Source organism: Pinus tabuliformis, chromosome 8 (genome assembly GCF_031772625.1).
Source record: "Pinus tabuliformis cultivar Carrire ecotype Pingquan chromosome 8, CPIR1, whole genome shotgun sequence".
In the NCBI taxonomy this organism is placed as follows: domain Eukaryota; kingdom Viridiplantae; phylum Streptophyta; class Pinopsida; order Pinales; family Pinaceae; genus Pinus; species Pinus tabuliformis.
The window spans coordinates 1,397,249,602-1,397,272,906 of record NC_142294.1 but is presented as its reverse complement, the minus strand read 5'-3'; the positions used below and the strand labels follow the sequence as shown (position 1 = coordinate 1,397,272,906).

General features: G+C 39.4%; 1 protein-coding gene across 3 annotated transcripts in view; it reads right to left on the bottom strand.

The window, feature by feature from the left end:
* Positions 1-22,978, bottom strand: part of LOC149240775 (agmatine deiminase-like) — a 227,341-nt gene extending 204,363 nt beyond the window's left edge. The window contains exons 1-2 of one of the 3 annotated variants that reach the window (XM_089373816.1): positions 22,405-22,978; positions 16,507-16,659 (exon numbers count right to left, since the gene is read on the bottom strand). In XM_089373816.1, coding sequence (XP_089229942.1) covers positions 16,507-16,593 — 87 coding nt within the window. In that variant the 5' untranslated portion in view covers positions 16,594-16,659; positions 22,405-22,978. The remainder of the gene's footprint in view (positions 1-16,506; positions 16,660-22,404) is intronic. The other 2 variants (XM_089373814.1, XM_089373817.1) reach the window with 2 other exon arrangements.
* Positions 22,979-23,305: the final 327 nt, after the last annotated feature.

The window sequence follows — 23,305 nt, the reverse complement described above, 5'->3', positions numbered from 1 at the left end:
ATACCATGCGATGTTGTAGAAGATGCCATTCATATATACTCATCTAGAACAAAGGTGCACTTAGAAGAGAGGTGCAATGACTGTAGCATGAGGGAGAGATGTGATACAATCGTGAGAGACTATCATACCAATAGAGAAGCGAGACAGTTATCCTAAACATAAGAGAGGGTTCTAAGTCATCAAGAGCAAGTCCAATCAAGGATGCGAGACCATAGTCGTATCCGAGGGTTACCAGAACCTCAAAGAGATGTCAAACCTTAAGAAAAATTACCCAATTCGATGATTATAACAATAGGGGGAGACATTTATTTATACTTGTCTCTACAATAATGAGAAGTCGACCTTAGAAGCTTGGAGGGAAATATTTCAATTTTAAATTTGAATTTCAATAAAATATTTCCCCCCAATAATTTGAGCCAACTTGAAGATCAATAATAAATTCAAATTTAATAATATTTCAGAATCAAGTAAGGTCTAGGGAATTTCTTCCTAGCTGCCAAAATTAACACTCCCTCTCAGCTTGGGAGGAATTCCCATCAGCATCAGAAGCCTCGTCTAGGATATATCGCCACAATTGCATCATGTCGTATCTCAAGTGAACATATCTCTTCATATCATCTTGTGAAAGAAGAGGAATCCATAACCAAAGGTAGGGGAGATCAGCCCTCCAAACCCTACTAGTCTTGAAGACATATCAAAGACATCCATCATATCTCAACATAACTCTATCACTAGTTGAAGAAGAAGAACCATCATAGAGGAACTCAACTTATTTATCAGCATAGAGGAGCATCCGACTTCCACCCTATATCCAATAATTAATATGGTAATTCAGTATCGATCATTAGGGCATATCTTGTCTTGGCTAATCTCCATTTGTTGAACAATCTCGAATCTAAAGAAGAAGAAGAATCTAACATCACAAGGGAGCCTAGCTCAACCCACAACAACATCGGAGAGCTTAGCTCAATCAAGAACAACATCAGGGAGCCCTACTCAACCTGGAACCACATCGGGGAGCCTAGCTCAACCCTCTATCCAATAGGAAAGATCAACTTACCACAAGGGCAAAGATCACACACTGAGGATCGAAAGAGGGTGACTCACAAGACCCTGCCACCCTCACCAAGAATGATAGAGGCAAGTCCTCATGTCCAAGAGTAGAACCCCTACCAGGCTTGATCCTTAGTGATCAAGTTTTTGAACATCATGCATCCTAGTCATATGGAGTATGGTAGCACATGATGCGTTCATCTATAGTGCTATGGTCCCTAACCACTTTTCCTAACTCATTGGACAAATAAGAGGTACTTCCCAAGCATCCCAGACTGCAAGGAAAGGATGTATGCTGGGGCATCCGAAGGAGAAGGTGAACCACTATCTTGCTCATATGTAATAGGAGAAGGTGAACCACTCATCTTATGCATATGTCATCAACCATAGGGGAAGGTGAACCACTCACCATATGCTCAAATAGTGCCCTCAACAGGGGAAGGTGAACCACTCACCCTATGCTTAATCAAGTTGGGGTATTACGCCACAAGGGAAGGTGAACCACTCACCATGTGCTCATGTAGCTCCAAGAAGTACCCCAGGCCCCTAGGAGCTCCCAGAGCTCAATGTCCAACTCAAGCGAGACCCTCATGGGAGGGTCTTTCCACGACTCCAAGTCTCTCTCGTCAGGTTAAGAACTTGGCCTTTCCCAAAGGCTTTGTGAGGATGTCAGCAACCTGCTCATCCATCCTGATGCGATGAGCCTTATTGCTCCCAGTTGTACCATATCTCGAATAAAGTGGTACCTGATACCAATATGTTTGGATCGATCATGGAACACGAGATTCTCTGAGAGACGAATGCCACTCTGATTATCGCAATAAATGATGGTGGTATCCAGAACGTGCTCAAATAGCTCACTGAAGAGCTTCAGTAACCAAACGGCGTCACAACAGGTCATACTAGCTGCAATATATTCAGGCTTTTAGCCTCTGTGGTGCTTAGAATAACAAACTTTTGTTTCTGGTTCATCCAAGAGGTTGAAGCAGACCCCAAAGAGAAACAACATCCATATGCGCTTTTTCTCTCTACTACACTGCTAGCCTAGTCCGCATCAGAATATCCAGGTAGCCTCAAATTCCTAGTAGTATACCTCAGTCCAAGGTTGAAATGACTATGAAGATATCTCTGAAGATTCTTTGCAGCAACCCAATGTATATGATGAGGCTCAGTATCAGCTTAAACAGATCACTGAAGAATCATGCTACCTTATGCAGAACTTAAAGTAGCAATCCTTTGTTTTCCTATTTATACGAGACATCAAATCCAATATTATGTTAGAGAAAATACATGACATAAAGAAAGGAATACCTTATCCATCCTTACTCCCTCTCACACAGAGAGGCAACAACCATAAGAATTTTTCTTTGTCCATGAAGATGCCTCTATCCAGCGACATATATATAATAGCAACACAAGGATCCATCAAATCTAACAACAATAATCCATCAATGTCAGCGAACATACCAAAAATACTTCTTTACGGGAAGTGGATCCTGAAATTGTTTGAGATAAACAAACCCTGTCGGCAAAGAACTGTTAGTTCACAAAATTAATTAACAACATCAGATGTTCATTATTTCAGGTCCAGAGGACTTGCTACAAACTACAACCATGGATCTTCTATTCATCCACTTCATGACCTCTGAGGTGGCCTCAATATTATTTAAATAATAACAGTGTTGATAATATCGGCGATATATCGACGTTATTCGAAAATATCGCGATATTTTCGGCAAAACAATATATCGACGAGAAAATATCAGCTATGTTTAGAAATCTGAACCAAAAAAAAAAAAATTATGCCTGCCGATATTGTCGATAAGATGTTTTCTGGACCCTCGCTGATATTTTGCCGATACCGATATTATCAACACTGAATAATAATATATACTGGGATTTCATCAAGGTTTTCTCCCTCTGAATGGAAAGCTTCTTTAATCATCATCAAAATCATTGTTCCTTCAAGGCATATTCACATTAAATCATACAAGATTGTCATATATCAGGCTTCCATATATATCATTGTCAGGACAAGTCATCATCACTACACCTTATCAAATGCTTATCAAAAATCAATCATAGAGATGGTTAGAAGATACAAAATATCACATTTTTACCATCAGAGTAACCATATTTATGATAAGTATTATCAATAGTGTTAAATCAACATATCACAAAGTCATATGTCCTATTATATCATATTTGTCATCAATCAAATTCACCCACATATGTATGTGACTGATATACATAGGAATGTAAATTGAGATTAAAGGAGATATACTTGTCATCCTTCATGGCCTAAACTTGCCATCTCGATATTGCTAAATCGAAACATCATTATACATATCTTGTAATATTCAAATAACTTTGTAGTACACACATTGTCATCTTGCAATAGATTAACATCAGGATCTTGCTCTAGCTTCCTCTTTCCTGTACCAGCTTTATTCTTGCACTGGCTCTCATTTATTGCATCTTTTAGTATCCATATGATCCTCAAGAAGGATTTGCTTATCACATCTTCATCAAGAAGTTAGAAGTATACAACTAGTCAAGTATTCATGCAGGAACAACAATCAAAATGATAAACCTAAAAAAGAGCAGAGTCATAAAGAAATAGGTCTGGAAGATACTCATCTTTAACAAGAGTTGAAGGAAGAGATTAGCTCCATCTTGAACCTGTCAACAAAGGTCTTTAGAAGAGATGCAATCATTCGTAGAATCCCTGTTCCAAGTCCTTTCCATTTTAATCACGAGGTACCATATATCACAAATATTGTCAAAGGAGGAGAAGACTCAATGGCCAATAGCGAATTAAAACATGTTGTCTCTCTAGATTGAATCTAGAGTTACACTGAATCTATCAAAAATGCTTATACAACTTTTCATTGATCATGCTAGGGTTTCAAGACTCCAATTCTTCATCATATCCACGCCATACTTCTTCCAAGGGTTTATTCCAAACCCTAATTCCTCTTATTATAACAAGGGTTCCTAGGGTTTCCTTCAAACCCTAGCATTCTTTTAGGTCTCTGTCATCCTTTCACAGGTGTCCTTACAAGGGGATCTCAATAGTTTTTCTTCAGCCTGACTCTAATACCATGTTCAATTTTCTAAGGGCTGCATTGTTCTTTGCTTTAGATAATTGCATTTCATCATTCCAGATTACATTCACCCCATAACATTTAAGCATCATTAGCAATTATATAGAAAGAAAAATGGCATCATATCAAGAGAACATAAAAGATTACAAGAAGAAAAGCAAGCACAAAGGAGACCGAGATTTGGTCAGAGACCAGGGCAAAACCCCACAAGGGGGAAAACCCATCCAAATTCTTCTTCTTCTATTAGATTGTCATTGAAAGTTCAATGGAGAGGTACTAAGTACAAATATCGTCATCATTAGGCTGCTCAAGGCCTATACATGACTTGTTCACAAATGTAAGTACAAATATCGTCATCATTAGGTTGCTCAGGGCCTACACATGACTTGTTCACAACTACATTTGTGAACAAGTCTTATCGAGAATATTGCTTCACTACATTTTCATTATAATATTAGGGTTGCAACGTATAAACACCATTACTGCTTCTAGACTGAACAATACCATATATATACTTGAATTGTGATGCCAATGGAGCCATACATGTTGAAATTTCTAAGTATTACCCGTTAGAAATTTTATCTGTATTTTCTAGTTTATTTCACCTACTTGTTTAATTACTAACAAGTTTTTTAACCATATAAACATTGAAATAAACACGATACAGTCTCAACCATCTACAGATCAACAGTTGAAAGAAATATATAAACACACAAGTGACACCATTATTTTTGGTCCTTTGGACAATCGTCCCCAGAAAAACCCAACTTGGGAAAACCGGTGCAACAATTCTGAGGGTTATATTATTATGCAGTCTTTCTGAGTACAACTGGGTGCCAAACTGGCTCACCCGACAGAGAAAATAATCTGACAGTAATACCTCTCTATTCGGAAGCAGATATTCGGAAAGTTTGCCCCACAAAACCCTCTCCAGCACAATCTGAAGCTCAGCGTCAGCCCTCCTGGCCTCTGTGTCAGCCTTCTGAGGCTCTGCGCAACCTCTCTGACCCTCCGTGTCACTCCTGCAGCCTTTGCGTGGATGACGCAAGCCTTCTGCCCTCTACGCATCCCCTGCTAGCCTCTGCGTGGCTCCCTCTGGCTCTGCGTCTACCTCTCTGCCTCTGCGTTGGTCTTCCGACACTATCTCTGCCTCTCTGCCACATACTCACTGCCCCTCACTGCAAACTGATCACTGATTCGATCTCTCTTAGCAAACCCCGCTCTAGAAAATCAGTTGACTGATCACTCTGGTGTATTCTCCAACTGACGCTCAAGCCTCCTCTTATACTTTTCCTGTTGGTCCTTCAACGACCGAGATTACATCTCTAATCAACGGCTAAGATTAGATTTGGCTTGATCCATGTCCTTTAGAGCCTTCTAACCCAGTTTTATATTAATACCCACTAATATTTTATTTTTCCTAAGTTTGGACTTAGGAACTCCATTAAAAATTATAATTATTTTAGTATCTCCTTAACCAGGTAGAATCTGCCCAAACCGTTTCTAGGTCTTGGAGATCTCATGTGCTTTAGCCTCTCCACCAATTTTCATGGCTAGAGCACATCCGATGCTACCCTAAATCAACACCCCCTCTTAGCGAGGAATGTGCTCTAGTAATGCTCCACCACTGAGCATCACCCTAATCATCCGACACCTATACTTGTGTTGATGCTTGGCCTTCCTTCCCAACATCCTCTACACTGCTGCATCCTGTACTGTTGCCCATGGCTCTACCACTGCCACTGCTACATTTGTACGGCAGCTCCCTCTGCATCCGTGTTGCTGTTGGTCCTTCCTCCCAACACTGCATATGCACTACAGCCCTCTCTCATCATGTTGCATCGTGCTGCTCATAGCACTACCACTGCTATTGCTGCATTGCAACTCAGTTACTGAGACGATGGTAACTGATCTACCCAACTACTAACATCCTTGTCAGGATAGAAACCCTCCTGATGTTGAAGCTTTCTCTATTGCTATCTTGTGCTCCCTCTGCTGCCTCTGCGTTGCTACAACAACTTTGTGCCTCTCGCACTGTTGCAAACACCTCTGTGCCTTCCAGCACTGCTGCAACCACCTATGTGCCTCTCGCACTGCTGCAACCCCCTCTGCGCTACATGGGACTTCTACACTTCTAACACTTTTTGTCGCTTCATCCGCATTCGTTTCTACCGACATCTGCCATCCCGCTACTCTCACTTCAGGGCTCCCATAGCCAAGTATAATCCAAGAGTTTGGGTACCTCAAGGATCCTGCCCCTCATCGCCTGTAGTCTTCCTGACTACAGCTCGATGTCTCCCCACCTCTTCTCTAGAGGTACATGAACACTCATGGCACAATCGTCATCCTCCTCTACCTCCTTTTCCGCCTTCGCTGGCGTTGCCTTGGAGTCAGACGCCTCTCCCTTATTCTTCTTCCTCAAACACTAGTTCGCATAATGTCCTAGTTCCCCACAGTTGAAGCACTTTATCTTGGAGAGGTCCTTTTTCTTCCTCTTCTCCTACTTCTCCGCAGATGCAAAGCTGCATCCTCTTCCTCCTCTATCTTGACCCGGGCTCCTTTGCTGCTACTTCCCGTCTTGGTCAACCGTCTGATCTCTTCTTGGCGAAGAGTCACCCACAATTCTTCCCAATCTGGAAGATTCGTTTGCCCAAAATACTCTGGACGAATGTCTCCCACTCCTTGGAGACTGCGTTTGGAGCGGTCCTCACCATCAACTCCTGATCTGGCGTGGCCCCTATGGAAGTCAGTTGGTCCCGGATCTACTTCAACATGTCAAGGAAGTGATCTATCTGCTCCCCCTTCTGCATCTGGTATGACCACAGATGATTCTCCAGTAACATCTTCCTCTGCACAAAAGTGTGTTGATACAATGTCTTCAAGGTGTCCCACATTTCCTTTGTCGTCTCCTTCTCAGCAATATGTTGGACCACATGATCCTTGACCCCATCAAGGATTATGCATTTCACCTTGGCCATCACATCCTCATACCTTTCATTTTCAGCTAGGTCAACTGGAAAAGCCACAATTCTCTAGGCGAAGGCCTTGATGCGATGTCTATCTAGAACGGACAGGATCCTGGCCTTCCAGATGACAAAGTTGGACGCCCCATCCAGCCTGTCCTGATCCCTCAGTCCATTCATGGCCATCTCTCTGCTCTTCCTTTCGACTCCTCTGTGTCTCTACTTCCCTCCTGGAAGTTCTCTCTTCAACTCCCTCTAAGTCTCTACTTCCCTCCTGGAAGTTCTCTGCTAGACTCCCTCTGAGTCTCGATTTCACTCCTGGAAATTAGTCTGCCAACCGTCGAATCACACCTCTCCGATCTCTTATGCACCTGCAACACTGATCTAGATTTCTTGGCTAGAAATCCACCCAGGTAGTGACTCCCTCTACCTTGGTTTTGCCCCGTTAGGTATTGTTCTGTCTCGACAGCAACAGCACCCCACTAGCTTCACTCCTCGCAATCTGCCCACAGCTTCCTATGCCCCAGCAACTGAAGAACTGAGCCTCTAGGCTCTGCACAATCCTGGCACTGGCTGAATTGCTCCACTAGCCAGCTACGTCAACCCTCCTGGTCTCTGCGTGGCTCTTCATGAGCCTCTTCTTTCCTCCTTAGCCTCTGCGCTAGCCTCTCTCTGGCTCGGACTGATAATGCAGACCCTCTGCATCAACCCTTCTCTGCTGCTTTTTGCTAGGAACAGCTTCTGTCTTAGGACAGTTGTTTCTGCTACAAATTCTTTGATTCAGGTGGTGGCTTCAACACTTCTATGATCTGCAATGCTCTGATAACATTTTGAAATTTATAAGTATCACTCGTTAGAAATTTTATCTGTATTCTCTGGTTTATTTTGCCTACTTATTTAATTACTAACAAGTTGTTTAACCATATAAACATTGAAATAAACACAATACAGTCTCAGCCATCTACAGATCAACAGCTGAAAGAAATAGACAAACACACAAGTGACACCGTTACTTTTGGACAATCATCCCCGGAAAAACCCAACTTGGGAAAACCGGTGCAACAATTCTGAGGGTTATATTATTATGCAATCTTTCTGAGTACAAATGGGTGCCAAACTAACTCACTCGACAAAGAAAATAATCTAGCAATTACACCTCTTTATTCGGAAGCAGATATTCGGAAAATCTGCCCCACGAAACCCTCTCCAGCACAATCTGAAGCTCAGCGTCAACCCTCTTGGCCTCTGCGTCAGCGTTCTAAGGCTCTGCACAGCCTCTTTGACCCTCTGCGTCACTCCTGCAGCCTCTGCGTGGATGACGCAGGCCCTTTTGGCCTCTGCGCAGTCCCTGCTAGCCTCTGCGTGGCTCCCTCTGGCTCTGCGTCTGCCTCTCTGCCTCTGCGCTGGTCTTCTGACACTATCTCTGCCTCTCTACCTCATACTCACTACCCCTCGCTGCAAACTGATCACTAATTTGATTTCTCTTAGCAAACCCCGCTCTAGAAAATCGAATGACTGATCACTCTGGTGTATTCTCCAACTAACCCTCAAGCCTCCTCTTATACTTTTCCTGTTGGTCCTTCAACGGCCGAGATTACATCTCTAATCAACAGCTAAGATTAGATTTGGCTTGATCCATGTCCTTTAGAACCTTCTAACCCAGTTTTATATTAATACCCATTAATATTTTATTTTTCATAAGTTTAGACTTAGGAACTCCATTAAAAATATTAATTATTTTAATATCTCCTTAACCGGGTAGAATCTGCCCAAACCATTTCTAGGTCTTGGAAATCTCATGTGCTTTAACCTATCCACCAATTTGCATGGCTAGAGCACATCCGATGCTACCCTAAATCAACAATACATATATTGTTGAACTATGATACCAATAGAGCCATACACATAATGTAATTGTGATGTCAACAGATGTAATGCCAACGCTGCTATCCATACAACTGATCTGAGACGCCATATATAACTGTGATACTAAGATGCCAAAGACCGCAGAGGAACCATACATACTTGTACATGTAACTTCATATGATAATTATATTGCAGAGATGCCTTGATATAACTGTGTGAAAGTCAAGACCATACAAATCAAAGCGAAGACCATATGAAATGAATTGAGTCCAAACTCATTGATGCAGAGACATGCCATACCATACATTGCAGCATTAAGAACCACCACAACTCAGAGAGACATGGTTTGTACCGTCCATCATAGCATGGAGAAACATAGCATCTGCACCATATATCAAAGATAAAATTCATCGCAACTGAACAAATATAGAGATAGTGAGAGCCACAAAGAGTTCTTGACATCTTTTTAGAGATAACGAAAGCTTGATAAGACGAGTTGACACTGTCTACAGATATAGCAAAATAATGGGAACAGACAGTCCCACAGATTTGGAGCAGACATATACAAAGAGCAACGATACCATACGATGTTGTAGACGATGCCATTCATATATACCCACCTAGAACAGAGGTGTGCTTAGAACAAAGGTGCAATGACTATAGCGTGAGGGAGAGATGTGATACAATCGTGAGAGACTGTCACCACAGAGAAGCGAGACTGTTATCCTGAACATGAGCGAGGGTTCTGAGTCATCAAGAGCGAGTCCAATCAGGGATGCGAGACCATAGATGTATGTGAGGATTACCAAAACCTCAAAGAGATGTCGAACCTTAAGAAAAATTACCCAATTAGATGATTATATTATTATAACAATAGGGGAGAGACATTTATTTATACGTGCCTCTATGATAATGAGAAGCCAACCTTATAAGCTAGGAGGGAAATATTTCAATTTTAAATTTGAATTTCAATAAAAGATTTCCCCCAAAAATTTGAGCCAACTTGAAGATCACTAATAAATTCAAATTTAATAATATTTTGAAATCAAGGTCTAGGTAATTTCTTCCTAGCTGCCAAAATTAACATAAATTAATATTGGTCCCAAAGTTGTTTGGGGTCCTTTTGGCTTAAAATTAAAATTTGAAATTCCAAATTAAATTGCTTTCCCTCCAAGTTGACTTCCCTCCTTTCTTTCAAGTCGGCTCCTAGAAGCCTCTTTCACCATTATAAAAAGGGCTTGAACTCTCCTCAAATGCGTACATCAACTTGTGTTCATTCTCTGAGATCTTTGACCTGGAATAGTCATGAAAATCTTAAAGAGGAGGTCAAAATTTTGAAGTCTGATTGGGTTATTTATCTTTGTTTGGGTTATGGTTTTTGGTGAGGATTTATGTGATTTCCTGAGGCATTTTGGCCTCTCTTGAAGGGTAAATCTGAGGACTTTTGAACGTTATTGAGCTACGTCTGTTTGTCTTTGCATTCGGCCTCCTTTACAGACTAATCCGAGTTCAATCTGAAGCTCGGGTTTGTGCCTTTTACAAGGATTTGACAAAGCCCTAACCAGAGACTGTATGCACTCATTCAAAAGCAATTCTTGTGGAGTTTCAAGCACTACCGGCCGAATTTTGAAGGATTTTGTTTGGGGGTTTAATGTTTAATTTGTTTTGGTGATTGTTGGGGTTTTGAAGGGCATTCGACCCTCTTTCAATGACAGATCTGTGCACATACATTCAGCCCTCCTTGATCAGATTTATAGCATGCATGTTCGGTCCTCTTTGAATTCACATTTCGGCCCTCTTAGGGCACAACTTGGAGGCAGATTTTGGCATATTTCTAAAGCAAAACATCTTCTCTCTGAAGCCTATCAATGACAGTGATACTTTGCAGATTGTTGAAGGTTTTTTGTGGTTGATTCAAGGCTATATTGTTGCAAATCTCAAAGACCTAACCGAGCAGATCTGTGCATCTCTGTAGTTAATTTTTAAGGCCTGTTTTTTGCTCGACACCTGTGCTATTTCAACCCTTCTTGAAGGCAGATCTGAGGTTCATCTAAGGGTTTCTTCAGCAAACTTACTGAGACCAAACTTCAGTAGTATTTCAGAATTCCTGTGTGTTTGTCTGAGGTTTGTTGCAGACTGTACCAAGGTCTAATATTAATCGCTCTGAGGCATCTTCCCACTCAGCCGCAGGTCCTGAAAGAAACATTTTTTTTTCAGCCCTTTAGAGTTTCATGTCAAGCAGCCCAATGCAACGTGTTTCTTCAGCCTAATTTGTAGCAGATCTGAGGGATTATCCAATCAGTGAGGTCTAGCTATGACTCAGAACCTGAGGTAAGGGTTACTTGAAACATTCTGTAGCTAAGTCACCTGACACGGGGATTCGAGACACGTAGGATTCGGGATTCGTGGTGTCGGATTCGGGACACGCTGACCCCCCGGAACAGGACACGTTAGGACACGTTATATATTATTTTATTAAAAATATATATATATATATATATATATATATATAATATATTTAAATATATATATATATATATTTAAAATTAGATATTATCATATTTCTTACACAAATTTTAATTAATGATACAAATTTATTGATTTCAAACATAGATCTTCATCTATAGCTATTAGCATGCATAGTACATACAAAATTCAAATAAATGTTAGTGGTACTGGTCACATAAATGATAAATCTATTAAAAATTTAAATCATGATTCATAAGTCATAACTGAAAGACAACTTACAACTACAAGATAGTAAGATAAACACACTGACAACTGTAGTTTTCTCATTAAGTCATCAAATCAAAATGTGTTACATAGGTAGTGTTGGTGCAATGCCAATGGCAAATAGAAATAGAAAATATAAAACAACTACAGGTATACAAGCCTCAAGGCATCAATCAGCATCAGAATCAGCATCACTGTCCCCATCATCATGGTCCCCACTGCTCTCCTCTACATCCTCCTCCTCCCCTGTATCCATAGTCGCCTTTGCATCTGCTGGTATGGAGGCTGACCCCTCTAAGTCATCAAATCTAACAGGCTCTAGCACTGGATCATTGAGATCCATGTTGGCCAATGCCAACTCAACAATGGTGTCCAGACCCATATCATCAGGAACAGTGTTACTTGGGAGTGGGAGCGAAAGCGGGGAGCGGGAGCGAAAACGGGAGCGGGAGCGACATATTCAGAAGCTCTTGGTTTGGTGCTCTTGATTAAATACGAGTTCCATACCCTAATACATGACAAAATTCAATGGAAACATTGCAATCCCCGAATCCTAAAATCCTGAAAAACTGATAAGTCTGCTGGATTTTGAATGAAATCTAAAATTCTACTTTCTCCATATGAAATCCAATGAGGCCAGAACCACTCTCAAACATCCTGAGTCATTTCATGGTAATGTTAAAAATTTAAGTAAAAGGATGAAAATGAAGATTAAGGAGAATGTCACTTTTACTTTAAGAATTTAACATTACCATGAATAGCATATCAATACTAGGGCCTAGACTTGATTATGAAGCTGCCAAAATGCTCTACTCCTTGCTGCAACAGCACAAATCACTTACCAAATGAAAATATTAATGAGCAAACACGCCCTTTTCATACCCGCGCTGGGCTTAGCGAGTCCTGGAAACCAGACACGTGTCCTAAAATCGCGACACGCCCCTGAAAATCGCGACACGCCCTCGGACACAACGTGTCCGAAACAGACACGACGTGTCCTGTGATTTGGACATGAATCTGGACCGAATCGTGTCGGATTCGCCGGATTCGGGATTCGCAGGGGGTTTAGGACGAATCCGGTTTACTAGTTCTGTAGCAAATCTGAAATGTGGTATGGACCAATGTTGCGAACATCGGCATTGGGATAAAATCGGCAAGGGTCCGAAAAACCAAAACATCGTAAAAATCAGGAAAATATCAGTAAAAAATCAGCAAACATCGGCAAAATTAAGATGCCATAAAAATATCTTTAAAAATTGGCAAACATCAGCAAGGCCAAAAAATCGTGATTTTGAGATAAAAAGGGGATGTTATCGAGATGTTCGCAACACTGGTATGGGCTGTGACAAAGGCATTCACCAGATATATATCTCTGTGACATATTCTTCCTTTTTAAAGTCCTCTGTGGCATAAACGTGTGGTATACTGAAGCTTATTTGAAACCCTTCTCCGTGATCTAGTGTCATGATGTGTTGTGACTGAACCTTAAAATTGGCTTTCATATTCTAAGGTAACCTTTGCAAAGTACTGTGATGTCATTCACTGTGATCTCAGAGCAACATTGTTTAGTCCATGGAAATCAAGGAGACCTCATTGATCTAGTTCAGAGGCCTGATCTAAACTGCCTGAGGTATTTGGAATATACTTCAACCCTCCTTGACAGAGCATCACTGATCAAAGTAAGGTTGTTTACGAAGAAGCTTTTCAAGGCATATCTCACAGCAGAATATTTGCATTAGCAGTCATCTCAAATTCATTGGTTAGAAGATCATCCTATGAACTGAAGACGTTAGTGGCACATTCTTCCTGAGGTGAGCTGGCAAATTCTTCATTTGTTATGATTGAGCCCCTATTGAATTGAACAGTAGATTCTGAGACATTTTTCAAGGAAATATCTGAAGCAGAGGTAAAAGTTGTTGACATCATCAAACAGAGGTACATCTATACTATGTTTTGGTTTGAAAGCTATGCTATGAAGTTTTAAAAGGTTGGCTATTCATATATATCAAAAGTATTAATCTACAGTGACAAGCTTGCATTGAAGATTGATAGTTGAAGTGGAGGATATCACTGTTACATCATCCATAGTGTTGGAGTCTAATTCTCATTATCTGAAACACACACTAGCAGAAAGGCTTTTGAGTCCACTGTAGTTGACATCATTAAAGGACATGCTTCAGCATTTGAGTTACAAGCTGCCACAAATACTGAATGATGACTACAGTTGTTTGGAGTGATGAACACCTATGTACAGGCTTAGAGCCTTAACTAAGTAAAGGGGGTTTGATATACATGATGAGCTGAGGTCACTTGAGCAGAGCCATTGTGGCAGGGCACTTGACAGAGTTTATGCTACTGTTAGGATTTGACAGCTTAATGAGCAGAGAGCATTGTTGACAGCTCAATGTCATTGAAGAGCAGAGAGAAGACAAAGTTGTTGAGGTCTACTGAGCAGAGAACGTTGGGTGTTACGACGTTGTTCACCTAGGGTTTGGCATTGATGTTGAGCAAAAGCAGATTTGATTGTGACAGTGGACGTGACAGATTTTATGTTACTAGAGTTGGATCGTTTGAGCAGAGTTGTTATTGTTGTTGACAACTTTGTGCCAGCATTGCAGATCTACAAAGTCAACAGATTGTTTTGATATCAGTTATTTTGATTTGAGCATAGGTGGATCTAGTGTGAAAATTGTGAAACGTGGTCCACCTGCTGAATAGGGAGGCAGGGTGGTGCATGGCAAGAGATTGGAGTCTCCTTCAGGTTGGCGCCCGAGAATACTTCAAAGTGGCAAGGTGGTGTTAGGGCAGGTTGGACCCTGTGCAGCGTGTTGGACCATCCTTTCAATCGAAGCTGATAAAGCTAGGGCATTGGAGCATCCTTCCAATTGGAGCTGGTAAATCAAAGCGTTGGAGCGTCCTTCCAGTTGGAGTTGGTAAATCAAAGCGTTGGAGCATCTTTCAGATCGGAGCCTATAAACTAGAGGGTTGGAGCCTCCTTCAGTTGATGTTGTAAATCTTGGAAGTTGGAGCTTCCTAATTGATGTAAATTTTTTAAGACCTATATTAAGAAGCATTCGGTGGTTTCTCTCCCAGAAGGATTTCCACCTAAAAAATCTCGTGCACTGTCTTGGATGTTATGCTTTGTTTAATGGTGTTGATTTATGTTTTAATTTAATGCTAATAATAATTAATGCTCTGTGAAATTAAAATTAACTAATTGAAGAGAAATATTGATTCACCCCCCTTTCAGTGTTTCCAACAATCTTGGCCCTCATTTTACACTTCATTATCATAATTTTCGGGGCTAAATTCGCTACTGTCATAAACTATTATATTGCTGCAATTTCTAACTTTTCAAGCTAGCTGATGATAGCCAAGTGTATTATCTTCATTGTGTGTGTTTGAAAACCTATCTTGAGCCACTATTGGTTGACCTAAGACTCTAGGAGATCCATAAGAAGATTTGAGCTCAAATCTGGAGATTACTTTTAAATCCACCTTAAACCCTAAATTCCTATCTTTATCCATTGGTGGAAATCATTATAGAACCCTTAGGGGGCACTTGGTTTAATTCAATTCAGTAATTTGTTCCCTAAGATCTACTCCGGAAGCCTCCCTTGTGTTGGATTGTGTCCTTCATTAAAATGAGGGGAGTAGTTACTAAGGTGACAATGGTGACACTCCCATTGTTGCACTTTGTCTAAATCACCTAATGAGGCTTTGCAGTAAGGTGCTAGATTCTGTTGTAACAGTGAGAATGAAATGACTTCCCTCCTTTAGGTTTTCTCATCTTTCTACTTGTCAATTGTTAAAATATTATTTTCATATTAAAGGAAGTCTGAGGATTCTTAAAAGTGGTTAAAATTTGTCCTCACTTTTTCAAAAATTTAACCGTAATGAATAACCGCTATTACATGTTCCCCTTGGATTGTGATACTTCTATATCAATCAGTAAAAGTAACACATTAAAGAATCATTTTATATGTAAAGAGTGGGTTGGAGACTTTCTATTGTCATTATGATGAGCATGTCTTACAGAAATAAATTATCGTGATACTACTTGCAATGTTTTAGGCAGAAACCTGTTGGCAAATGTATAATGCAAGGTAAAGCAACATCCTCTGATTCACATCCCGAAGCCCCATTGAAATGTACTGTCAGTCATTCACCATGACAGCCATCCTGACCATCTTTAGGCAAGCTATCATCTTTCAACCATAATATCTTTTATTCCAATCTTTTCAAAAGAATATAATAGAGTTGATAGAGATGTGTTAAATATCTATATTTTGAACTGAACAGTAGATATATGGAAGAACAAATGACACTCTTTATAATCTAAATGAAATAATTTTATTAGGTATGGATAATCTTATTACATCCAGTTACTAATTGAGGCTGTTCTTGATGCATTGTTGTAGTTTCCTTTTAAGGCAGAATCCATCAGTTTCTTTTTCAGCGCAGAATGCTGTGCATCATAACGTCACTGGATATAAAGGTAACCAAAGTGCCTAATACATTTTTAAAAGCTAGCTAGTAGTCTTTGCCTTATGCAATACAGAAAAGAACATAAAGTATTATTTCAGTTTTCAAAGGACTCAATTCTCTAGAATGTTTGAGCCACAGACAATTATAAATTTGGATAACTAAAAGCTTTAATGTCACACTACAGAAGTTTTGAAACACAAGAAAAACCCATTAACTTCTAAGCAATGTTCTGCATATTATTTAAAGTCATAACATCATAATCACTCATACGGATAAGAAGGTGAAAACCAACTTACAGGCCAACCCATCCAACACTGTGAATGGAACTCCCATTCAGCAGGCATGCGGTATCCAAACTCACTTGGACTAGCATTATTGTCCATAATTTAGTTACGTTTCAGCAGCTCCAGTCCTGCAGCAACTCCTGTTTTCAAGTCATCGCTTTTAATCTGATTCAAGACAAGCATGACCTAAAAATCTCAAAATCTACATGCATCCAATCGACAATATATTGAATGTCTAACATGCAATAGCCTCAGGAAAAAGATAAATAGCTTCCAGTACAAATTTAAAGAGATTGAACCTAGGTTGCATAAAACCATAACTCAGACAGAAAGAAAGAAGGACAGTGGACATGGGAAATGTAAGTTTTATTTGTAAATATTGTGCAGAGAATCAATTTTATGTCCTCAGGGATTAACGGCACCAAAAGAAGCATTTATCAACAGCATTGAAAAAGGCCAAATGTCACCCAGCATCCGAGAAGAGCTACCAAATCAACTTCTAGGGGGAAACATGCAAATCCTCAATTCTGTTGATAGTGTGAAGAAATTCAAATAATAGCAAGAATTACAAGTCACACACATAGGGCATGTTTCTCTATAATGCTATTAAGCTGTCTAATTACAATTATTTGCAGCCTTTAGATCAGAAAATTATATTTTTTATGTCCACTCTTGGGTATGATGTTGGTCCCCAGGGGCATGTTAGCTATTATCTTATATTTGGGCTATTCCATACTAAGGTTAACAGTATTTATGACTTATTTACATGCACCAATGTGGAAATCATCCCCTCTAATAGATTGAGTGAAATTTTCTCCATTTGCTTTCATTAATGCGTACATGTCAGTTATAAAATAGCCAATTATTCTTACCTTGGGGTCTAAAAGTCGACAAAAAACAATATACCATTCAATATGGTTTTTGTTAACATTGGATTTGACCTTATAAATCCAAATGTTAATCTACAGTACATATTCATGCATAACATTCAAGGTGAACTCATTGTTACAGGGTTCACTATTAGGCATCGATGGTTGGTACATGCATTACAAGGTGGATTGGTTAGTTGGTCCACTGACGCATCATTGATGGTCTATTCATATTGAGAGCCTTTCAAACTTGGCACATCGTCACATCTCTATTATTCAAGGACAGGATGGTTGGACAAAGTTACAACAAGTCATTTTCACCAACTAAAAACATTGTAAATGTCAGAGGTACATATAGAATAGGTAATTCAGCAAAGTAGGTGCCCCATACTTACAGATGCAGTGCAGTATTCAAAATAAGCATGGGAAGTTGAAGACTCCCAGGAAGTTCTGTTCAAGGAGATCTTATGATGTCATATTTTGCATGATCTGATCATAAATTTGGACACCCTTTGGGAAGATATGAACAAATTTCTATTTCTAGGCAAATCTAAGAAGTTGCTACTTCTAGCAATTTCTATTTTTAGCAGCAGCCATTTCACCAGTTTTTTAAGAGTGGTCTGATTGTTGATCCGATTTTGAGGGCCATTTTGAAGGATTTGACTATTCCAAGAACAGGTTATTTTTAGTGGGTCGCTAAACATTTGGGGACCCAATATGGTGGCGAGCATCAGTGTCCAATTTCAGGTTATTTCACATTAATATTTTATTTTCCCTAAGCTTAGACTTAGGAACTCCATTAAAAATATTAATTATTTTAATATCTCCCAAACTGATTAGATTCTACCCAAACCATTTATGGGTATTGGAGATCTCACATGCTTTAGCCTCTCCACCAATTTTCGTGGCTAGAGCACATCCAATGCTACCCCAAATCAACATCAAGTGTTGTCATTCTTTTATTTCCATCTCATCAATCATGTTGATATGCAAGAATAAATTAAAATTATAGATATCTTATCCATAACATAATTCATAATTCATATTAATATCATGCATTGACAATGTTAAACATGTAACATACTTTCATATTAATTAAATAACATATTTCATATTGGTATCCACATACCAGCAAAAATAAAAATTCATTTATACATGTAATAGTTCAAAATGATAGTCTTAAATATCTAACTAAAATAAAGTAGTCATATACAAAATAAGATTTTAAGTTCGTCAAAATCAACACAAGTTGAGGTATTTTTGACATATGGTCTAGATGTCTGCTCATTGGACCTTAACTTGGTCCACTGGGCGGTTCCTCAGTTGTTGAACCCTACGTTCCAGTATACGTAATGGTTCGACTAAAACGGTTCCCTCGTTTGATACCTGCAAGCAGGTGTTACTGCTATTGAGGTCAAGGAGGGTGGTGTCGTTACTTTCTTTTCTTAATTGAAGGTCAACCTGATCTGATACGTAACAATGTGTAATAGGCGACGAGTCCAAATTTTTCGAGAACTATAAATGGCCCAATAAACTGTTGGAAATACTGAGAGGGGGGTGAATCAGTATTTCTTTTCAATTGTTACTTTTACCAGTTAGATCATTGATATTTAGAAAACAAAATGAACAATAAGAATAAATGTTTTTATTAATTTCTTTTTCACAATAAATCAAGTGCAATGTATATAGGGCTAAAACCCTAGATGAAAACACCGATCTTCAATCTCCCAGCCTCCAACCTGTTGCCAAGCACCAATTTGGACTTTTGTGAGGCTCTGACCTCTAGGGCACCGACCTTGCATTTAGAAGCTCCAACCCCTAGGGCACCAACCCTTCTCTAGTACAGACTCCAATCTGGTTTCTTGAGGACTCCAATCCTCTAGGGCGCAACCCTTTCTTATACAAGGCACCAACCTTGAGTTTAGGAGCACCAACTCCAAGGACACCAATCTTATTTTTTCCAAGCACCAACTTGGACTTTCCAATACACCAACCTTGTCAAATCTGAGGCACCAACCCCAAGGGCTCCAACCCTATAGTTTCACTTTGTCAAGGTATGTTTGGTTGTACTTCACGGCTCCCAAGGTCCTCTTCACCGAACCTTGTCAATTTTCAACAATGCCTCCTCCAAATTACTTCATCAATGACAACCTTGTCTTCTCAGAAGGTATCACCACTACTCTTCATATTACCCAAGCAAAGATCTCCAAAGTCACCTCATGATTGCTTCAGTGCATCATGGTCTTCAATGATGTCTCCAAGATCAGCTAAAGCTTCTTAACAAGATGTCTTTAATAAGTTGCACTAAGCCTGCTCTAAAAGCTTCTTTAATAGATCTACACACCAACCTTCAAGGGGTCTTCAAAGTCAGCTCCAAGGGCAAGAGTTTCTTTATATCAGTATACATTTTCTTTACGCTGGGATGTGCACAATATAGTGTTTTGTGGGCCTCCCTAAGAATGGTCCTTCGGATATCTCCACTATTAGGATACATTCTGCCATGGAATCATAGCAATCCATCATCCTCTAGTTCATATCCCTCAAACTTAGATTCTTTTGGATCTTTACTCTCAAACTCAGATCTTACTTTTAAATACCAGCTATCTTCCAAGAGATGTTCTAGCACTCGCTCCCTCAAGTCTATCTTGATGGGTATAAGGGAAAAGATCCTTGGTCTTCTATTTAGAGCATCTGCCACTACATTCTCCTTCTCTTTAATGTATGAAATTCCAAAGGCATACTTACTTAAGAATTCTAGCATTCAAGTCCCTTTGGGTAAACAAGTATTGCAAAGTTGCAAACATCGGTGGTCACTTTTGAGCACAAAGTTTCTCCCTACCAGGTAGTGTCTCCATATCTTTAAAGCTAATACTACAGCGGCCAACTCTAAATCATCCGTAGTGCAGATTTCTTCATGGGGTTTTAACTTCCTAGAGGCATATGGTATTACTCCTCTATCTTGCATTACTACTGCACCTAATCCTTGCTTGGATGCATCAATACATATAGTAAAGTCTTTGTCCATGTCAGGTACTCGCAAGATTGGTGCATTGGTTAACAATTTCTTAAGCCCATAGAATGCAATGTGACATTCCTCGGTCCACTCTTTCTAACTGCTTTACGTTGGAGGATTGTGATAGGCTTTGCAATTTTTGAGAACCCTTCTACAAATCATCGATAGTATCTGGCTAACCCCATAAAACTTCGGACTTCATGTGTATTCTTCGGTATCTCCCTATTTCTTCCTATAATTCAACTCTCAAAGGGTCTTTTGACCAAGGACTAGAGGATGCACAAAGAGCCATTAGTTGTAACGTAAACAGAGATTTGTTAGAACAAGAGCACTAAGCAACTATTGAACACTGGTCTTTTAGTTTGGATTTTCTAGAATAAAATATCTAAGTTCATTGTGATCGATTCTTGAGTGATTTATCGTTATCACTGTTGTGTGGATTAATGCTGCTATACCTTTGCAACTCCCTATTGTAATTGATTCAATTTTTTTTTTTGATGGGTTCCCAATGTTTTAATTAATACACCATTCACTCCCTCGTTCCCAGCATTCTCAAGGAAAATGTTGAACCCCAACAGTTACACTTAGTCCTACTGATTAATTGATCCCTTGCTTCCAAGTCGATTCTCCCTCAGCTGTGTAACAGTTACACAACCCCATACGGCCCCTGTGTGCTCCATTATAGTAAGGAAGACACTGCTCATAAACAAAGCCAACGCTTTTAGCAGGAATAAGAGAAATTCTAATCGTTGATTACAAAATTGGAAATTAGCTAAAAGAGACTAAACAGTCAACCTATGACAATCATTGATCTTCAGCTCAAATTGAATGGATGGTTTGAGTTAGTTTTCTGATGAGCTGGTGTATGTAATACTTCACTTCATCCTCTGCTTGGACACTACCATCCCCACTTCCATGGGTTATTTTACTAGCCAAATATCACTATTTATGGGAATGGGCATAGCTATATTTATGGGAATGGGCATAGCTATAAATATGCCTTCAGTAAACAAGCAAACAATTAACACAGCCGTTACATTAACCAAGCAAACATTCAACGTTGAAGTATTTGGATGTTCTAGATGATTCTCGAAATCTCAATAGAATTTCAACACTAATTTGGCTGTAGTAAATTTTTAACACAGCAAACCAGCTGAGACACTGGCATTGTCTAGAATAAAGTTCTTGTAAATTGTTGGTTACATGAGGAATGTATTAGTTAGTCAGCGAATGTAATTGTGGAGTCGGTGAAAAAAGCAATTAATAGAGTTTAAGCTTACATGGCAGAGTTAGAGAGCTTCATAGAGGATTTGTACAAACAAAATCTAAGTGTTGGAAATTCAAGTAAACAGCCCATCGTTTTGCTTTTTGTATTAGCATCTAAGAAGGCTTGCAGAACAGAGCTTTGTTTTATTTTGTTATATAGTGTTGCAAAGTGCACCTACTTCTTTGCTTAAGCAATTGCTTTTGGCAATGCGAGCAACCCAAACTTGAAATCCAATTAGAATGGAGACTTTTATGCTTGTTGATGAATATTAGTAAAGAAGTTAAAATTGCAGGTTACACTCAAGATAAGGGCATTCTGAAGACAGAGAATTTTGCACTCAGATTGCATCGACAACAGGGATTCAATTATCTTAACTCCACAGAGATCCCTATTGGTGAAAAGAGAGCACTCAACATCATAAAAAGTTGGAGACCTAATGTTGATAGGAACAAGAAGTCAATAACATGTTAGATATGCATGTAAGTTTTGGGAACTAGTGGTTACACCGAGAGAAGCCTTTAGAGATGGAGATTCAGTTACCATTGCATTGTCATTTGGTAAATTATGTAGAGGAAGAAGCCAGATAATCAATTCGGTGCAGAGGTTCAACAAAGTACATAAGAATGCTGATATATATAGCAGTGGCACCCATAAATAAACTTTTTCTTTTTAATCTGAATACACAGTCAACAAATAGAAGTACAGAGGTCGTTTGCTTCCTAATAGTGGCCAAATAAACAAGGTGGATAAAATATTGGAACCTGGTTGCTTAGCTTAATTTGCAGCCCGTCTATCTCTTCAAACTCGGCTTCTTTACACTAGCAATCTGCCCAGAATTTATCTCTGATGTAACACACAGCCCCAAGAAAGCAAACTCGGTCCAGAAGTAGTTGTCGAGTGGTGTACGACTCCCTTGCTGTCACTTTCAGAACTCGTGGCTAGCTCAGAACTGGAGATTCGGTCATAGGCAATAAATCTGGCCACGTTCAACTGATGCACTCGGTCTTATGCATTCCCAGCAAACTCAGCACTTCGAATTCAAGGACTCAGGTGTGAACTTGTCTCCAGGTGGCAAAAAATCAACTCTGGTAGGAGATAACTCAGGCAGCAGCAAAAATGAGTGGGTTCCGTTTCACCTTCTTCAAGACACCCGTCCAGCTACTGAAAGGAAAACTCCAGACTCAGCTTAAGCTCCAGATATTGTCCTTAGTGCAAAAGAAAGATGTTTACCAATACCCAGAAGTTACTCCTTGCTCTTTCATTCAAATTTACCTCTGTATATTTCTGTCCTCCCTAAAGACACACGAATTTACATTTATTCCCGGACTTGTGGTTATTTTACTTTAAAGCAAATAATATTCTGCACCAGCCACATACATTTATTCGTTGATCTATTGTTATTATACCTGCCGATATAAAGTATTTGGCTTTTTATTGATTTGTTATTAATTTTTCATTGATATATTGTTATTATACCTGCCGATATAAAGTATTTGGCTTTTTATTGATTGGTTATTAATTTTTCATTGATTAAAAAAATTTAAAATCTATCTAAATTTTAACATTATCAAATTAAATTTATTATTTTTAAATAAAAATTATTTCTATTTATTTCAAATATGATTGGTTGAAATATCTCACCTCTTATTGTGTAATGATGGT